A 20,305-nucleotide genomic window follows, 5' to 3' on the forward strand; every position below is an offset into this window, starting at 1 on the left:
TGAGGAGGAATTTCTTCACCCAGAGAGTGGTGAACCTGTGGAATTCTCTACCACAGAAGGCAGTAGAGGCCAATTCATTAAATATATTCAAGAAGGAGTTGGATATATTTCTTAAGGCTAAAGGGATCAAGGGGTATGGGGAGAAAGCAGGGACCGGGTACTGAATTTGGATGATCAGCCATGATCGCATTGAATGGCGGAGCAGGCTCGAGGGGCCGAATGGCCTACTCCTGCTCCTATCTTCTATGTTTCTATGTAATGCTCACAGTCCAGGCTCATGAAGAATGTTGCTTGGGTGAGGGGGCGGAGGGAACCTGCAGAGGTGTGAACCAGCCAGGGTCAGTGCCTCCAGAGGAGGGGAGGGAAGTGGAGGATAAAATCCTTAGCTTATATTAAAGACTCTTGTTTATCTTGTCATTCTGTAGTAGTAGAGCTGTAGCTTTATCTCACGTGCCAGTGTTGGTGGATCTGGGCTTTGTCCATTGAACGTGAGCTACACATCGTACTGCAGGCTGGAACTTTTAAGTGTCGGAAACTGTCCTACCACCACTCGGGGGAAGAGAGAGAATGTGGGATCCAGTCAGGTGAATGATGCAGGAGTCATGGGTTCAGGAGCCCAGCCTTTATAGGACAGTTATACCCTCAGAGCTCATGCACCTCCTGCTTAGTTTGGGCTGTTAGGTAATAGAGGAACAAAAAGCAGCTCAGTGAGAAATACAAATTCATCCGATTACAGCCAGCTTCGTCAGACCATTATTCCTGGATAATTTTCTTGTTACATACAAAGGATAATGGCACTTTTGTAGTTCGGCTCAGTGGGTCGCACTCGCTTTCGAGTCAGACGTTTGTGGGCGCAAGCCCCATTCCAGAGACTTAAGCACATAATCTAGGCCGACACCCCCAGTGCAGTGCTGAGGGAGTGCTGCACTGCCATCTTTCGGGCGAGACGTTAAATCGAGGCACCACCCGTCTGTGCTGGTGGTTCGCGGGAACAGGGCAGTGTTTGAAAGAACAGGGGTGTTCTCCTGGTGTCTTAGCCAACATTCCTCCCTCAAGCAACATCACCAAAAGTAGACTCGCGGGTCACACATCTTGCGTGTGGGATCATGCTGTGCATAAAATGGCTGCCTACATAAGATGTAGCTGTGATAAGGCCGCTAAAAACTCAACTTCATTCTAAATCAGAGAACAATGATAGACAGATAAATTCAAGCAAAAGAAAAAAAAAAACACAACTCAAACATTTCTTTTTTTTAATTAAAAATACATTGTGCTATAAATATTTGCGGTATGAACCATCCACACAACAGAGGCAATTCCAGTAGATACACAACCATACATAAAAGCTTTAGAAAGGATTCAAGGTGTTTCACTGATTCAGCATTCACCTCAAACCTCTTTTCCTGCCATTGTTCTCCTGTCTCCCGAGTTACTGACTGTTGCCGGGAGCCCCTTGTACCTCACTCCTGTCACCACTGATATGCAAGTCTCGACGCTAAGTGTCAGGAGGCTATTTGACCCAAGAGCATCACAGGCGAGCCTGGTCCTGTTGGCCTATGCCCAACAAGCAGCACTTCCCAGCAGGGGTGACTGAGTTTCCTCTGCTCCTGAGACTGGCTGCAGCCGCCATTACCTGATCCACTGGCTCCGCACCCACTGGGGTTCAGACCTGGGACCTTGTACCGCAGGTTGCCAGGGCTTGTGATCCAGAGGTAGTGGTTTGGACACCCCTGCATTACAGTACGTCGAATATACATCTGAACAGTGCGGTCAGTTAAAGACCTCCACCGCTCCCCAGAACTCTAGCTCTTCCTCCACCTCAAGTGGAAACTCCACAGCAGTACAGCACTGACCCAGAGAAAACTAAATAAATAGTGATGGGAGTTGGCAATCAGTAACCTCAAAAGCGTGACTTGCCAAGGATATATATATATTATATATACACACACGTTAACATAAAAATGCAGACAAAAAAATGGCAAGCAGGTTGCTAAATACGTGCATCTTTATAGAAAAATAAATATTAAAATAACCTCTCGAGCTTTGAGTTAAATCTGAGAATAAGGACTTTTTAAGCTTTCCATTTAAAGTAACAACTGAGCGTTCTTGGATTCTCACGAGGCACACTCCGAACCTCCGCTCACGACTGCGGGAGGTTCAGTCAGCTCCACTGACCCTGAAAGAGCAACAGTGCAAAGAGTCTCTGTGGAGCTTGAGGGGATCCCAAAGGGACATTATCTTTCCCAATGAATCGCAAGACGAGCAGCGCGCTCACACACTTGTGCGTGCACGCACGCGCACAATCAAAATAGAACACGGCGCCAAGTTTGGGCTAGTCAAGGAAAGGGAGCCGATTGTTTGAAAGGAGTCGGTTGAATGTCATTGTGAGGGAGTCTTGTGTTGGGGAGCTTTATTCAGATGCTGCTGGAGTCCCGAGCCTGTCCTCCGTTTATGGTCGCTCAAGATATCGCAGAACAGTTCATACCAGAAGAAGATGAATCCAGTGGAGATGGCTGCTTTCAGCATGCTGGGCGACAGGCCCTTGAAGAATCCGCTCAGTCCCTCGCCCCGAGCCACTTGAAACACACAGTCCAGGAACCCGTTGTAGGTCTGTACCTGGAACACAAAAACCACGAGGGGGGTTAGCTCTCTGGAGAACTTCTAACTTTGATTTATGCGGCGCACTTAATGAAATTAAATCCCCTGAAGCTTTCACAGGGACGGGGTCCCAAACACTGAGTATTGAGGGACCAGGGCAGGGGTGGGGAAAGAGCAGTATCTAGCTTTTTGACATGGTTGACCACACCATCCTCCTCCAACGCCTCTCCTCCGTTGTCCAGCTTGGTAGGATTGCCCTCTGCTTCATATCTATCCAGTCGTAACCAGAGAATCTCCTGCAGTGGCTTCTCTTCCTGTTCCCGCACCGTTCCCTTTGGAGTTCCCCATCGATTTCTCATCTCGGCGACATCATCCAAAAACACGTCAGGTTCCACATGTCGACCAACTCTCTCGACCCCTCCACTGCCTCTGATTTGTCACACTGCTTGTCCGACATCCAATATTGGATGAACAGAAGATTTCCTCCATTTAACTATCGGGAAGACTGAAGCCATTGTCTTCTGTCCCCACCACAAACTCCGTTCCCTAGTCACCGACTCCATCCCTCTCCCTGGCCACTGTCTGAGGCTGAACCACACTGTTCACAAACTTGGCATCCTATTTGACCCACAGCTGAGCTTCTGACCCCATATCCTCGCCATCACCAAGACCGCCTCCTTCCACCTCTGGCACTGCCTCAGCCCATCTTCTGCTGAAACCCTCAGCTATGCTTTTATTACCGCCAGACTTCACTGCTCTCCTGGCACTACACTCCTCTCCCACCTTCCACCCTCTGTAAACTTGAGTTCATCCAAACCTCTGCTGTCCGTGTCCTAACTCGCACCCAGTCCCGTTCACCCATCACCTCGTGCTCGCTGACCTACATTGGCTCCCAATCTGACAACGCCTTGATTTTAAAATTCTCATCCTCCTGCTGAAATCCCTCCATAGCCTCGCCCCTCCCTATCTCTGTAACCTCCTCCAGCTACATAACCCTCCTTGCATTCCTTCAATTCTGGCCTGTTATGCATGCCCCCCTTCGCTCTACCATTGGCGGCCCTGCAGCTCTCTGGGTCCCAAGCTCCGATATTCCCTTCCTAAACCTCTCCGCCTCTCTATCAGACACTCCTGCGAACCTATCTCTTTGACCAGGCTTTCCACATGTGTCCCAATATGTCCTTGTGGTTTGGTGTCAAATCCTGTCTGATAACACTCCTGTGAACCCCCTTGAAATGTCTTAGTACACTAAAGGCACTATATAAATGCAAATTGTTGTTGAGGGGCTTCCAGAAACTGAGACCAGGGTGGGGTGGCGGCAGGGGGGGGGAGCGGAGCAGTTTCTAGGGAGGGGATCCAGAGCAGTGAGGGGGAGCGAAAGAGGAGTATATAGGGAGGGGATCCAGAGCAGTGAGAGCAGGGGGGGGGCCGGGGGGGAAAGAGGAGTATATAGGAAGGGGATCCAGAGCAGTGAGAGCGGGGTGGGGTGGCGGCACGGGGAGGAAAGAGGAGTATATAGGGAGGGGATCCAGAGCAGTGAGAGCAGGGGGGGGGGGGAAAGAGGAGTATATAGGGAGGGGATCCAGAGCAGTGAGAGCAGGGGGGGGGGGGGGGGAAAGAGGAGTATATAGGGAGGGGATCCAGAGCAGTGAGAGCCGGGGGGGGGGGGGGGGGAAAGAGGAGTATATAGGGAGGGGATCCAGAGCAGTGAGAGCAGGGGGGGGGCCGGGGGGGAAAGAGGAGTATATAGGGAGGGGATCCAGAGCAGTGAGAGCAGGGGGGGGGGCCGGGGGGGAAAGAGGAGTATATAGGGAGGGGATCCAGAGCAGTGAGAGCAGGGGGGGGGGGGGGAAAAGAGGAGTATATAGGGAGGGGATCCAGAGCAGTGAGGGGGGGCCGGGGGGGGAAAAAGGAGTATATAGGGAGGGGATCCAGAGCAGTGAGAGCGGTGGGGGAGAGGAGTATATAGGGAGGGGATCCAGAGCAGTGAGAGCGGGGTGGGGGCCGGTGGGCGGGGGGGAAAGAGGAGTATATAGGGAGGGGATCCAGAATGCGAGGTGGAGTCTGTTTTGCTGCTCCACTTCTGGTTCGCTCAGAACAATTTTAGGCTTTATTGATAAAACAAATCATTCAGGACTTCGAAGCCAAGGTGCAGTGAGGTTTGCAGAGCAGTCTGACAATGGCGCGAACTTTATCGTGGTTTTTGATGTCATCTCAACTCCTCGAGGCGTTGTAGCCTCAACAGTTCCTGGTGTCAGCGGACTGCTGTGTGTACATACAGGCTGCTATAGCTGGGCCGGGTCATCACTGTGATCCTTTAAAAACATTTTATTTACTCATTTGAGATGTGGGCGTCGGCCTTTTCCTTGAAACATAGAAACATAGAGATAGGAACAGGAGTAGGCCATTCGGCCCTTCGAGCCTGCTCCGCCATTCAATGAGATCATGGCTGATCTTCGTCTGAGATCATAGCTGATCTTACCAGTTCAGTACCCCGTCCCCGCCTTTTCTCCGTAACCCTTAATCCCCTTAGCCTTCAGAAATATATCCAATTGAAGCACTGGTAGTGATTTTGACACAACCAAGTGGCTCGCTCGGCCACTTCAGTCAGCCATGTTGGTATGGGACCGGAGTTACATATCGACCCAGACCGAGCAAGGACGGCAGGTTTCTTGCCTAAAGCACATTGCTTAACCAGTTGGGTTTTTATGCCAATTCAACAACTTCACGGTTACTGTTACTGAGACCAGATATTTAAAAAACAAAAATCGAATTCAAATTCTCAAAGTGCCATGGTGGAATTTGAACTGACGTACTCTGGATTATTAGTGCAGTAACAGACGCACTGCAAACCTGACAAACTATTCCGTCATCATAACAGAACACGTATGAGAGAAGGAATGACTCAGTAGAGCATTAAAAAAAATTCGTTCATGGGATGTGGGCGTCGCCGGCAAGGCCAGCATTTATTGCCCATCCCTAGTTGCCCTTGAGAAGGTGGTGGTGAGCCGCCTTCTTGAACCGCTGCAGTCCGTGTGGTGAAGGTACTCCCACAGTGCTGTTAGGGAGGGAGTTCCAGGATTTTGACCCAGCGACGATGAAGGATCGGCCGATATATTTCTAAGTCGGGATGGTGTGTGAATTGGAGGGGAAATTGGAGGTGGTGGTGTTCCCATGCGCCTGCTGCCCTTGTCCTTCTAGGTGGAAGAGGTCGCGGGTTTGGGAGGTGCTGCCGAAGAAGCCTTGGCGAGTTGCTGCAGTGCATCTTGTAGATGGTACACACTGCAACCACGGTGCGCCGGTGGTGGAGGGAGTGAATGTTTACGGTGGTGGATGGGGTGCCAATCAAGTGGTGCCTGATCATGTATTGAATGGGAATGATCTCAGTATTATTCCTTATGCTGTATTGTGCCGTGAATATCCCCTTAACCACTATGTGTGTGTGCCATGGGAATTAAGGGTTACGGGGAGCGGGCAGGAAATTGGACATGAGTCTGGGTTCGGAATGGTCATGGCCCTGTGGGTAGTGGAGCGGGCCCAGGGGCCGTGTAGCCTTGTTCTGCTCCTACTGTGTTCTAATTCTGTTAGATTTCAGGAGATGGTTTTATTCCTGTTCCTGGCTGGGGTGGAGATCGCCTTTACAGAAGGTAAGTACTGTAGAAAATATAGGGACAGAGTGATCTCCTGGAAGAATTTCGATCGCCTAGATGGGTCGGAGAGGAATTTCCCAGATTTTTTTCTCCCAAATTGGCCATTGGGTCTTTATCTGGTTTTTTGCCTCTCCCGGGAGATCACATGGGTTCGGGTGGATGCAGAGTGATAGAAGATTTGAGGTTAGGATCAGATCAGCCATGATCTTATTGAATGGTGGAGCAGGCTCGAGGGGCCGATTGGCCTACTCCTGCTCCTATTTCTTATGTTCTTATGTGAGCAGATATGGTACAGACATGCAACGCCCTCACAGATCACTGGGATTGGACAGACTGCGATAGTGCCTGCCCTGGGTGCTGGTGGCTCTTACTTTGAAAACAAACGCTTGTACACATTGAACAGAAACCTGTAAGACCATGCAGGGTGTACAGTAATTGACAGACCCCCCCTCCTCCCCCTGCTGACCAGGGTGGGAAGAGCTGGCGTTCACACACCAGGCTGGTCAGACCCCAGCGGCTTTCCATATCCCAGTCGAGGGGTGCTCACACATACAATGGAGGCAAAGCTCCAGGGGTGCACGGCCCTGCCAAGCCCTCACCTGTCCAAAGGCAGCTCGTGCCTGCTCAAAGCCCTCCACCTGCAGTCTCTTCTTCAGGAGGTCGAAGGGGTACGTCAGGGTTTTACTGATGACCCCTGCACAGCTGCCACACACCAGATTCTGTATACTAGCTGACAAAAAAAGAACAAGTTAAAGTAGGTGAACAACACAATGGTCTTTCTCTTTACTTTCAATGCATCAGTCGTGGCTCAGTGGAGCACTCTCACCTCTCGAGTCAGCAGGTTATGGGTTCAAGTCCCACTCCAGAGACTTGAGCACAAAATCCAGGCCGACACTCCTGATGTAGTGCTGAGGGAGTGCAGCACTGTCGGCGGTGCCGTCTTTCAGATGAGACATTACACCGAGGCACCGTCTGCCCTCTCAGAAGAGATCCCATGGCACTGTTTGCAGAGTTGGGGAGACATCCCGGTGTCCTGGCCAATATTTATCCCTTAACCGACACCTAAAACAGATTATCTGGTCATTATCACACTGCTGTTTGTGGGAGCTTGCTGTGCACAAATTGGCTGCCGCGTTTCCTACATTACAGTGACTACACTTCAAAAAGTATTTCATTGGCTGTAAAGCGCTTTGTGATGGCCAGAGATCGTGAAAGGTGCTATATAAATGCAAGCTCTTTATTTTACTTTTACTGAGCCCGCCCTCCATCCAGAATAACACTCACTGGGAGACACATTATAAACATCGCTCTGTCAAGCTAGGTAAGGACGGAGGTGTTGAGACAGGACGAGAGTCCTAGTCTGTAATTCCTCACACGGAGAACTCCCAACCTCAGTCCGCCCGCACATACGCCGAGTGCCCTCTGACTGAGGGGACGAGAGGGAAATCAAGGCAGAGACAGCCACAGGGCTGGATCAAAAGCTGCTTTGCCAAAAGCAACTTGGCTACACTAGGGCACAGCGAGGAGATGCGGAGATAAAAAAATAAAAGCTTTAACATGTTTTTAATAAGTTAACACACAAAGGGACTGTTGCGTGGAAAAAATACAAAACCAGTGACATATCCCACTCATCTTTAAGGGAAACTTTGGTATGAGGAACAGCAGCAACTCCCCCCTCCTGCCTGTAGATGGTGGTTGACATAAGTCCTTTCTACATAAATGGCACGATTTATGAAATATACTGGGCGGCCTGCTGGTGGCGCTGTCCAGGGAGAGTATAAATACTCGGGCACGGGCCCAGCTTGCTCAGGGACATTTTGTATACAGGAACTAGTGAAGGATAACTAGACCTCCATGTCGTGAAACAGTCGATTAAAGCCTTGTTTAATACTCTGCCAAGTGCCTAGTAGTTTTCTTACGTCAGTGTGATACCTTTAAAGGAGGCAAGTGCCGGGGGCAGGTCGCGGTATGATCAGCCACAATGCGCAGCAACACCTGACCCACCAGCTCAGCAACCAGCCTGTTCTTTACGCAACAGTCTCAGTGTTGATTGACGGTTAAATACCTATAGCCTCCAGTGATTTCTTAGTTTCCCTGCCTGCCAAAGTCTCACAAAAAGAAAGAAGTTGCACTGGTCACCTTAGCACAGACTCGGGATGTCCCAGTGCGCTTCGCGTACAACGGGTTACTCTGAAGTGCAGTCATGGTTGTGATGCAGGCAAAAAGCAGCACAGTAAGATCCCACAAGCATGAGAGAGAGGATCAGTTAATCTGGTGTTGGTTGAGGGAGGAATGTCGCCCAGGACACTGGGAGAACTCCCCAGCTGTTCTTTGAATAGTGCCGTGGGATCTTTTACGTCCACCTGATCAGGCAGATAGATTCTTGATTTAACGCGTCTTCCAAAGGACCTCATTTCTGACAACACAAGCCTCCGTCAGTACTGTGGAACCGCAGAAAGCACAGGAGGAGGCCATTTGGCCCATCGCGTCTGTGCCGTCTCTTTGTTGGAACAATCCGACACTGCCCCCCCCCACCACCCCGCTCGCTCTCCATAGCTATGTACCTGCTTCAAATACTTAGCCTCCCTACACTAAACTGTCAGCCGAGGTTGTGTGCTCAAGTCGTGGAGCAGGAGCCCAGAATCCCAGCCAGGCCAAGCCAACAGCAAGATTGTTACAGAGACACAGACGGTGAAAGTATGGTCCTGTGCCCAGCAATCAACATGTGGCTGGCCAATGAATATGATTGAAATTGGGCCAGTGCTGGTCTTGGTCTGGATAGGACAGGTCAGGAAACAGGACCAACTTTCCCTCCCCTCTCCTCCAGGTTCAATTCCTGGTCTGTGCCATTCGCTGACCCCAATAGTAGGGACACTGTGACTGCGAGTGGTGAGGACCTAGAACTCGCTGCCGACGGAAGTGGTGGAAGCGGAGACACTCAATGTTTACAAGGGGAGACTGGATAGGCACTTGAGCGAAATAAACTTGCAGGGCTACGGGGATAGAGCGGGGGAATGGGACTGACTGGATTGCTCTACAGAGAGCCGGCGCGGACTCGATGGGCCTAATGGCCTCCTTCTGTGCCGTTATGACTTTATGACTGCTTCAGCATCTCTGAGACAGGGGGGAGAGAGCCAGTCAGGGACCCAGCTCCTGGCCAGTCTGCAGTGACTCCTGCCTGTGTGTGTGAGTGGATGCTGAATGAGGACTGGATTGAGTTTAGCTGTGATGCCCTCCCCAGTCAAATTGCTGGAGACGCTTACGGTCGGGGCTCACGCGGGAACAATGGTCATCTCGGCAAAGTACCGGCGCCGTGGAATCTGTACTCCAGCCAAGTATTCAGGATAGATGGGGTAAACCTGAAGTAAAAATAATCCCAGTATCTCTCAACATCACCAGTAATGTGTATTTATACCACACCATTAATCGTGAATGTCCCAAGGATATGACAGAATCACAGAAATTGCAAAAACAGATGGAGGCCGTTTGGCCCATTGTCTTGTACTAGCTCTTCAGCGAGTTGTCTAAACTAATCCCATCTCCCTGCCCTTTCAAACGATGTTCCCGTCTCTGCCTCAACAGCTCCTTGTGGAAGGCATGCCATGTACCAAAACCTTTTTCCTGGAATAATAAAACAGCTTCTAACTACCCACTCTGTGCTTCCAGCGATAATCCTCAATCTGTGTCCCACCGTTACAGATTCCCCAACTAGTGGGAACAAGCTTTCACTCTTTACCCGACACAATCCTTTCAGAATTTTGACACCCTCGATTAGATCCCCTTGGCCTTCTTGGTTCCAGTGAAGAAAGCCACAATTTTTTGAGCTTTTCTTCATATCTGTAACCGTCAGTGCAGTGAATCTTCCCTGGCCCCTCTCCAGAACTCCAGTATCCCTTCTAGAGCAGGGTGCCCAGAACTGCACACATTGCCAAACACATTCATGGCAGTGAGGAAGCAGGCGCTGAGCATCAGTAGCAGGAGGTGACTGAGGCAGGGTCAAAGAGATCAGTTTGATGGGGGGGCTTTTCAAGGTGGGGAAAGGGGTAACAAGGGGCTGGAATGGAAGTGCTGAGTGGGGCAAAGACAGCTGAAGGCAATAGCGATGTAAGAGACACGCAGGAGGCTAGAGTCAGGCGATCGGAGGGTGTGAGCTGGAATAGAGGGCTGGAGGAGGTTGCAGAGGGATGGAGGGAACAAGGCCACAGGGGGCCAGGGGCCTGTAAACAAGGACTTGGAATTCAAGGTGTTAGGGATTGGGGAGGCAGTGAAGGGCAGCGAAAAATAAGGGTGATGGATGAGTGGGAGCTAGTGTGGGAAAGGGCCGGGAGGTGTAGGGTGGAGCTTTGGAGATCAGTGAGTGGGGAGCTTGGTGAAGAGAGGACTGGAGGAGAGCAGTCTGGAGACAACAGAAGCACAGAGGACGGTTTAATCAGTGGCAGAGTGTGGTTGGGTGGAGATGGACGTAAGTAGTCGTGCTGATGGATAGGATGGGGGCTCTGAAGTTTAGCTCAAGGTCAAACAGGACACAGATGTTGCAGATCATTGGGTCCAAGCAAGCAAGCAAGAGACTGAGTCGAGGAAAGGATACGGAGAGTTTGGTGGGAGTCAAACAGGGTGGCTTCAAACTTGCCAATATGAAGATGCAGAAAGTTCTGGCTCAATCATGACTTGATGCCGGACAAGCGGTCAGACAACAATGTCTGAGGGGGTCTTGGGTCGAGGGTCAAGCCGGGTGGACGGTGGGGCCAAGCCGAGTGCTGTCGACGTACACATGGCACTGACCCCCCCCAAGCCTAATGCTGCCGAGGGGCAGTATGTAGGCAAGGAGTAGAGGGCAGGCAGAGGATGGGATCTTGATGCATTCCAAAGGTAACCAAACAGGATGAGGAGGAGAAGCCATTGCCGGAGAGGTGCTGCCTGGGCTGGAAGCGAGGGCTGTACCCCAACATGGACCGAGAGGGAGAGACAGTATAGGACAGAGTGCTAGGCCAGGTAGACCCAGCAGCCAGAAGGGGTGGCACACCTTGAATATCCAAAGGGTGACTGTGCCCTGGCCAATCCCGGTGCAATGGGTGGGAAGGAAACCATAACAAAGGTATTCGAATAAGGAATTATGGGGGAGGCGAGCACAGAGAGGTTTAGCAACGATGTGGTCAATGGCCTCAAAGAGGAATGGGGGTTAGAGTTGGGGCAGTGTTTGGAGAGGATGGCAGGGACAATAGGGTGGGCTTGTTGAGGTGGTGATGACGACCAGTTGTTTTGGGGATGTTGGGGGCACTACTGCTTGGTTAGAACTAGGGCAACACAGCTCCAGTAATAAAGAAAGCACAACTCTGCCTCCTGCTTAACCCGTGGCACTCGAGCAGTCGAGCCAAGAGGGAAGGGAGCGTGACCTCCTCCAATGCAGCTCTGGAAAGTCACCCACCGTCAGGAGCAGAGTGCGGCTTCCCCTTTTTGCCTGCTCCCTCTCTCAACTACCCAAGACCAGTGCCTTGCTATGAGCTTACATCTCCCCCACCACAGGGGCTCTCCTCTCCCGCTTGGCCAGCGTGCTTCAGCCGATACCCTCCCCCTGCCGCCGTTCACTCACCCGTGGCGGTGCTGCCCGGTGTCACAGCCCATTCGGAGATACGATGAAAGATGTTGTAAAAGGCAAACTGAAGCCCGGCGTAGGGGAAGACGGCTACGATCGTGGGAGTGAGGCCCCGGTAGAACGCCAGGGGTCCTTCTTTCCTGTACATGGTGACCACTGCGTGCCAGAAACTCCTGTAAACCTGCAAGACAAAAAGCTATAGCCTCACCACAGTCCGGGGACAACCAGCAACTCTTAAAGCAGCACACACATCGTTTTAACTACAAGAGAAAACTTCTCCATCTCTACAGCCATTCTTCATATACAAGCCTAATTATCAAGAGTTGGCATGCTTCTCGGCTATGGCGGCTTCACTTAAGCCCAATTCTGTCCCCCTCCCCCCCACACACTTTCTACATTGTAAAGGAATATAGGACAGTAAACAGGATAGAAAACGTAAACCCAGATAATGCAAACTAAATTGTAAGCATTGGACAAGGCAACACAGGTTTGAGCTAGTAAACAGTGAATATAGGCCTGACATCAAGAAGCTTGTGTGTACATAATTAGACAGCAATGCTTCAAGGCACTACCCCCCTCCCACATTAATCCCCCTCCCCGTGCTAGCGCTCAGTTCCACAGACGCCAGCCTCCCTTGCCCAAGCGTCCATCCTTCGTGTTAAGTGATGGCGGGGCCCTCGACTATGAGGGGCTGTGCACCCAGATCCCAATTCTGTCTCCAGCCAACATGCACAATCTCCACAGCAGGGATAGTGACCAGAAACAGAGGCCGACTTTCTCTTCCTTAGCCCAAAGGCCGAGGCCAACTGTAGCACCCCCGCCGCCCACCCCACCAGTCCGCAGACAACCAGGGGAACAGCTGCCTCGATGTCGGAGAGTAGCAGCTTCCTGCTGACCCTGATTCGACACTCGCTTCATACAGGATCTGGGCGCCTGTGTTTCGCTGCCGTGCCTCTTCCACCCCAGTTTACCACTGCAATCTCTCCCGGTATTGGCAGCCCTTCCTCAGCTGCCACCCACCCGTTTCTCCAAACCCCCACTTCCTCACCTTGGGCTCTCCCTGTGCCACGAATCGGGTGCGGAGTGTGTCGAGGGGCTGCACAGTAACCGTGGCCGAACACGCCGCCAGGCCCCCACACACAAAGTGCATCGAGGGATTCCTTGAGTCGTACAGCGTGGCATTGTGGACAAACTTCGTTAGAAACTCAAAACTCACAAACTGGAGGAGGAAGAAAAGAAAAAAATGTTAAGAGTAAATTAGCCACCTTGCAACAAAAAGAGGATCAAAAATGGAAGGAACTTGCATTTTAAATCCAGTGCTCCACAGCCAATGAAGTACTTTTTTTGAAGTGTGGTCACTGTTGTAATGTAGGAAACGCGGCAGCTAATTTGCGCACAGCAAGCTCCCACAAACGGCAATATGATAATGGCCGGATAATCTGTTTTAGTGATGTTGGTTGAGGGATAAATATTGACCAGGACACCGGGGAGAACGCCGCTGCTCTTCTTCAGATAGTGTCCTGCGCTCTTTTACGTCCACCTGAGAGGGCCCTGGTTTAACGTCTCATCTGAACACATTGGCACTCCCTCAGTACTGTACTGAAGTGTCAGTCTGGAGAATGTGTTCAGGGCCGTGAACCCACGACCTCCTGACTCAGAGGCCAGAGTGCTACCACTGAGCCACACTGGAGAATTTTCCAACCAAGTATAACAAATAGAAAATTTTTAGGATTTAAAAATCTGTCGATCACAAACTGCCATGGTGGGATCTGAACTCCTGTTCTCTGGATGACTAGTCCAGTAACGTAACCACTGCACTGTTGAAACCCCGTTCCATTCTCCAGCACTCACACCCCTCAGCTCAGTAAGAACAAAAATTCACACACAATAAGTTTTAAAAAAAACAAAGTAAGGGAAGTGATGCTTTGCCACATGTTAAGATGCTCTTAAAGGGTTCTGGGAGAGAGATGGAAACTTGCATCGCACCTGGACACCTCCGTAAGAGATGGAGAGTAGCTGGGCTGGGACGTGGCCTTTCCAGAACGCCCGCAGGCCCTCCTCTCCGAATATCGTTCTCGTTGCCTGCAGGATGCCGTGATACTTGGCCGTCGGCTCCAACAGTGACAAGCGCTCGATCTGAAGCTGGGAGAACAAAACCAGAGCAGCGGACATGAGAAGAGCCCTGGGATCAGCGGCCACACAACGCGGGTGGGTAACGCAGGAATCCGCTGCAGGCCAGTTTCCAAATCTCCATCAAACACAGGAGCGGGTTATCACCGTGATCCACGGCGCCTTCAATCTCTATACTGAAAAACGGCAAACCCATTTCAATTAAAACGATCAATCAAAGCCGGCCCCTGGCTGAACCCTACCTGACCCACCAATCGCCCCACACTGCAGGGGGCCACACAGACCCTACCCCCATCGCTGACCGACACTATTCCCAGTATCTCAGGCACCCTCTTCTCCTTCTCTGTCTCACACGCAAGTTCTACATTGCGCAGCCATTCTCTTTCACACTCTCTCCAGTCTCATACATCCTCACTATAGTGCATGATGCATGTCCATACGGGTGGGTGTCTGTTCAGCGTGCGTGTCTAATGCAAGGTGCGAGTATATATCTGATGCAATATCTAATAGAGGATGTGGGGTGTGTATATGCATGTCTGGTGCACACATCAGATACACGGTGTAGAGTCTGATAGAGGGTGTGTGTACACCCACCTAGTGCAGGTGTTTATGATACGGACTATATACACCATTGACTCCCACATGGGGTACATATACACATAACTTGTATCACACAACCAAACCCAAGACGCCCACAATCAGTATATACACACACAACCTGTAGGACACCTACACCAGAGTGGCTCCGGAATAACAACAGAAAACGCTGGAAAAACTCAGCAGGCCAGGGCAGCATCCGTGGAGAGAGAAACCGAGTCAACGTTTCAGGTCGATGACCTTTCGTCAGAACTGGAAACAAGCAGGAAATGGAAAGCAAGTTTAGGGGCTGGGAAAAGGGGGAGGGATGAAACAACAAAAGGGAAGGTCAGTGATGGGATAGAAAGCAGGAGTGACTCCAGACTTGTCCTGTGAATTATTTACCTGTCTGGTTCTGTGGCTATATTTGCCCAATGTTGAGTATATAGACCGACAATACTGGGTGTTTTGTGTGTATTCTTGGTTGTGCCTGTATTATTGGGTGTGTAAACATACTTTTGAAAATTCAAATACATTACATCTAACACTTTACACTTGCCTAATCTTTGTTACTTCTTCAAAGAATTCAACAAGGTTGGTCAAGCATAAACTTCCCTTTCAAAATCCATGCGGACTGCTCTTAGCTACCCCATTGCTGGGTAGATACCCGCTCCCTGTATGGTTACCCGGTATTACTCAAGAAGCTCGACACCATCCAGGACAAAGCAGCCCGCTTGATTGGCACCCCATCCACCACCTTAAACATTCACTCCCTCCACCACCGGCGTACCGTGGCTGCAGTCTGTACCATCTACAAGATGCACTGCAGCAACTCGCCCCAGCTTCTTCGGCAGCACCTCCCAAACCCGCGACCTGTTCCACCTAGAAGGACAAGGGCAGCAGACGCATGGGAACACCAACACCTCCAAGTCACACACCATCCTGACTTAGAAGTCTCTATCTTTTCTCCCCTTGTCCAGTCTCTTCCCACCTACATCCGCGACTCTTCGGACGCCCTCCGCCACTTGAACAGTTTCCTGGCCCCAACCGCCTCCTTTTCACCATGGACGTACAATCCCTCTACACCTCCATCCCCCACCAGGATGGCCTGAGGGCGCTCCGTTTCTTCCTTGAACAGAGGCCCGACCAGTCCCCATCCACCACCACCCTCCTCCGCCTGGCTGAGCTTGTTCTCACATTGAACAACTTCTCCTTTAACTCCACTCATTTCCTCCAAATCAAAGGTGTTGCTATGGGTTCCCGCATGGGTCCTAGCTATGCCTGCCTTTTCGTGGGATATGTGGAACACTCTTTGTTCCAGTCCTACTCAGGTCCCCTCCCTCACCTCTTTTTCCAGTACATTGATGACTGTATCGGTGCCGTTTCCTGCTCTCGCCCTGAACTAGACAATTTCATTCACTTTGCCTCCAATTTCCACCCTTCCCTCACCTTCACATGGTCCATCTCCGACTCTTCCCTTCCCTTCCTTGACTTCTCCGTCTCCATCTCTGGGGATAGGTTATTGACCAACATTCACTACAAGCCCACTGACTCCCACAGCTCCCTGGACTACATTTCCTCCCACCTCACCTCCTGTAAGGACTCTATTCCATTCTCCCAGTTTCTCCGTCTCCGCCGCAGCCACCTTCCACACCGGTGCTTCCGACATGTCTTCCTTTTTCCTCAACCGAGGATTCCCTCTACCGTGGTTGACACGGCCCGCGACCGTGTCCGTTCTCTCTCCCGCACTTCTGCCCTCACCCCTGCCCCTCCCTCCCAGAACCACGATAGGGTTCCCCTTGTCCTCACCTTTCACCCCACCAGCCTCCACATTCAACGGATCATCCTCCGCCATTTCCGCCACCTCCAACGTGATCCCACCACCAAACGCATCTTCCCCTCCCCTCTCAGCATTCCGTAAGGACCACTCCCTCCGAGACACCCTAATCCACTCCTCTATCACCCCCAGCACCCTTTCCCCTTCGCCCGGCACCTTCCCGTGCAAGCACAGGAAATGCAACACCTGCCCTTATAACTCCCCCCTTCCCACTGTCCAGGGCCCCAAACACCCCTTCCAGGCGAAACAGCGATTCACTTGTACTTCTTGCAATCTAGTATACTGTATTCGCTGCTCACGATGTGGTCTCCTCTACATCGGGGAGACCAAATGCAGCTTGGGTGACCGCTTTGCGGAACACCTCCGTTCAGTCCGTAAGGGTGATCCCGAGCTTCCGGTCGCCTGTCATTTTAATTCTCCGCCCCATTCCCACTCAGACCTCACTGTACTCGGGCTCTTGTATTGTTCCACGGAAGCTCGAGGAACAGCACCTCATCTTCCGATTAGGCACTTTACAGCCTTCCGGACTCAATATCGAGTTCAACAATTTCAGATCATAACATTTTTACTTATTTTTTATCCACACCTTTGTTTTGTGCCCTTCCCCCTTTTTCTCTCTCCCACATGGCAGCTGTCTCCCATTCTGCCAGCGCATTTCACACCTAATCTAGAGCCGTCTTTTGTCTCCACTAGTCCTATCACCATCTCATCTCGTTTTGAATACCTCTTAATGTCTCTTCACTTCTCTTTTGTTCTCTCCCAGCCTGGCCTTTTAATCTGTTTCATTTCCTGTGCTTTTCCAGTCTTGACAAAGGGTAGTGACCCGAAACATTGACTCTATTTTCTCTCCACAGATGTTGCCTGGCCTGCTGAGTTTTTCCAGCATTTTCTGTTGTTATTTCTGACTTAGAAGTATATCGCCGATCCTTCATCGTCGCTGGGTCAAAATCCTGGAACTCCCTCCCTAACAGCACTGTGGGAGTACTTTCACCACACGGACTGCAGCGGTTCAAGGCGAAGGCGGCTCACCACCACCTTCTCAAAGGGCAACTAGGGATGGGCAATAAATGCCGGCCTTGCCAGCAACGCCCACATCCCATGAATGAATAAATAAAACATTGATGGGTATTTACCCGGGGTCACTGGGCATTTACCCGGGATCACTGGGCATTTACCTGGGATCAGGGGTTATTTACCCGGGATCACTGGGCATTTACCCGGGATCGGGGGTTATTTACCCGGGGTCACTGGGCATTTACCCGGGATTGGGGGTTATTTACCCGGGATCGGAGGTTATTTACCCAGGGTCACTGGGCATTTACCCGGGGTCGGGGGTTATTTACCCGGGCCGCTGCTCTCCTTTACCTGGAACCGGATTTTGAGGACATCCAGCGGGTTGATGAGGATTCGGGTCAGGAGCCCGGACACCGACCCAGCCGCCGCCACCTCGATCGCAGACAGGCCGTGGCCCACTTCACTGGCCCGCGGGTCATAGCCGACCATCGTGGCCCGCGGACGGCTCCAGCCCCGCTCCCGCACTCACTCCGCCGCCACCATGGCAGCGACCTCACAAGGGCACGGCCCGCCACCGCCTTGATTGATATCCGATCCGACCAATTAACGAAGACCTTAGCCGACGGTCCCGCAGCTCGCGGCATGATTGACAGCTCTTTCAGCCACTCACAATTTAGTTCCCATGACAGATAGCCAATCATATTGTGAGGGGGCGGGAGACGTCAGGAGCCCAATCCGAGCGCGCACCGGACTTTCCCAACGCCCAAGATCTGGAGGGGAGGCAGAGATAATTATATAAATATTATTAGGCTCTAATTAGATAAGATATGGTAGAGTATTCATTAGATAAGGATTGAAATCAAAGTGCCAATTATTACTGTCAAAGCATACTGAGTTCTTATTTTACCTCAGCTGTTGCCAGCGCTACTTCATGGATTTCCCCCACCGGGTCAGTCGTGCAGTCTGAAAACATTTCCTGCCGTTTCTCACACGTGGTTTCTGCTGCGCGGCACCGTCTCTGCCGGGCCACAGGGGGCGCTGCGGGAACACAAACCGCACCACAAGTCCCAGGGGGCACTGCAGACAGCTGCGCATGCGTAGGGCCTCTGGGTCCCCAGTGCACTGGGGATAGAGGATAAGGGGGAGTCCCAGTATCAGTGAATGTTCTGGGGGGGAAGGGGTCCCAGTATTAGTGAATGTTCGGGCGGGGCGGGGCGGGGAGGAGGAGGAGGAGGGTCCCAGAAATAGGCCATTTGGTTCATGATGTGCTCAACTGGGTGTAAAAGATCCCATGGCACGGTTGGAAGAGCAGGGAGCTTCTGTTACCTGGTCAACTGTAATGATATCAGCAAATAGAGATGGTATTTGCCTGTTTGATTATGATGCCTTACCAGCATGTTTGCATGTATTGATTGCTTGTGCCTGACCAGCAGAGGCCATGTGACAGAGACAAGCAAGGCAGTCTAGTTTAGTTTCAGTTTTGTTCTAGATGCATCACTAGCCTGATGTCTCCTGTAAATGCTGTTAAAAGAGTTGAACAAGCTTTAGATTAAAAGACATTCTCTTTCATAAATGTCTCGTCATTGAACCCACAAAGAAATCAATACAGTCAACATCCCCCCTTCAACCAACACCACCATAAACAGAGTAGCTGGTCATATATCTCATTGCTGCTTGTGGGATCTTACTGGGCACTAACTGTCTGCAGCATTTGGCCACATTTACAAGTGTGACTGTGATTCACAAGTAATTCATTGGCAGTAAAGGGCCCTGATACATCCAGAGATGTGAAAGGCGGTATGTAAATGTAAGTTTATTCTTTTCTTAATGAATTTTCCTTTCCCACTTTAACAGTTGACAGATATTTTGATCTTAACATAATTATAGGAAAATAGGTAACGTAGTTAGCAAATTGACCAGACCCACACTTTCCCAAATGTGACAGCAGGAGTCACGAAATCTGGAACACTCCTCCAAAAAGCTGTTGAGTCAATCGAAAATGTCAAAAACAAGATCGATCGATTTTTATTAGGCAAGTGTACTAAAGGTTACAGAACCGAGTGGAGAATGGCCCACTCCTGATTTCTTGAGTATATTCAGGACAGTTTTCTGGAACAATATGTTCTTGAACTAACAGGAGAACAGACCATATTCGATTTAATATACAGATATGCACGCCGGGTGCGGGGGGGTCACCTGGTCATGCAGCCACCCATGGTTGAACAGCTTTGACATGCTAATTTTTGGCAAACATAAGATCGGGCACAACATTCAAATTTATAAACTTCACGAGCTCCACTCCGTGCTGGGTGCCCGCCTGATCCAGCCCATTTTGTTCACCATGCTGAGTGATGGGCTATTCCATGTCAGCCGTGCGTCAGCGAGTAACACTCTCACCTGTGTCAGAAGGTTGTGGGTTCAAGCCCCACTCGAGAGAATTGAGCACAAAATAGAGGCTGACACTCTAGTACAGTACTGAGGGAGTGCTGCATTGTTGGAGGTGCCGTCTTTCAGATGAGACATTAAACCAACTACGCTGTCACATGGACGTAAAAGATCCCATGGTACTATTTCGAAGAAGAGCAGGCGAGTTCTCCTCGGTGTCCTGGCCAATATTTATCCCTCAACCAACATCACTAAAACAGATTATCTGGTCATTATCACAGTGATGTTTGTGGGAGTTTGCTGTGCGCAAATTGGCTATTGCGTTTCCCACATTACAACACTTCAAAAGTACTTCATTGGCTGTAAAGTACTTTGGGAGGTCCTGAGGTCTTGAAAGGTGCCATAGAAATGCCTTTAACAGTTCTGAGGAATCTAGTTATTCTTCGAGTTATTCGCTACTGCCATCGTGTCATTTGCAAATAAGGCCATCTCTGACCATTTTCTCGTATCACTCTCCACCCACAT

At 50.7% G+C, this 20,305-nt stretch overlaps 1 protein-coding gene across 1 annotated transcript; it reads right to left on the minus strand.

Moving 5' to 3' along the window:
- Nucleotides 1-1,239: 1,239 nt before the first annotated feature.
- On the minus strand, nt 1,240-18,006 carry slc25a19 (solute carrier family 25 member 19). The gene is made up of 6 exons (XM_085963269.1): nt 17,747-18,006; nt 13,825-13,980; nt 12,887-13,057; nt 11,836-12,019; nt 6,845-6,975; nt 1,240-2,616 (listed from the first exon to the last, which is right to left on the minus strand). Exons 1-6 carry the CDS (start codon nt 17,882-17,884, stop codon nt 2,380-2,382), a joined length of 1,017 nt encoding a protein of 338 aa, XP_085819395.1. The 5' UTR covers nt 17,885-18,006; the 3' UTR covers nt 1,240-2,379.
- Between the last annotated feature and the right edge of the window lie 2,299 nt (nt 18,007-20,305).

The sequence above is a fragment of the Somniosus microcephalus genome, chromosome 21 (genome assembly GCF_052327205.1).
Source record: "Somniosus microcephalus isolate GS21.2 chromosome 21, FLI_Smic_1.0, whole genome shotgun sequence".
NCBI classification, from domain to species: Eukaryota; Metazoa; Chordata; class Chondrichthyes; order Squaliformes; family Somniosidae; genus Somniosus; species Somniosus microcephalus.

Excerpts from the sequence above, each read along its gene's own strand:
- slc25a19 (XM_085963269.1), bottom strand. The coding sequence starts at position 17,884 with ATGGTCGGCTATGACCCGCGGGCCAGTGAAGTGGGCCACGGCCTGTCT. Across the intron at positions 13,058-13,824 it reads TCTCTTACGGAGGTGTCCAG|TTTGTGAGTTTTGAGTTTCT; the intron begins GTGCGATGCAAG and ends TTCCTCCTCCAG. Across the intron at positions 2,617-6,844 it reads CACGAGCTGCCTTTGGACAG|GTACAGACCTACAACGGGTT; the intron begins GTGAGGGCTTGG and ends TTTGTGTTCCAG.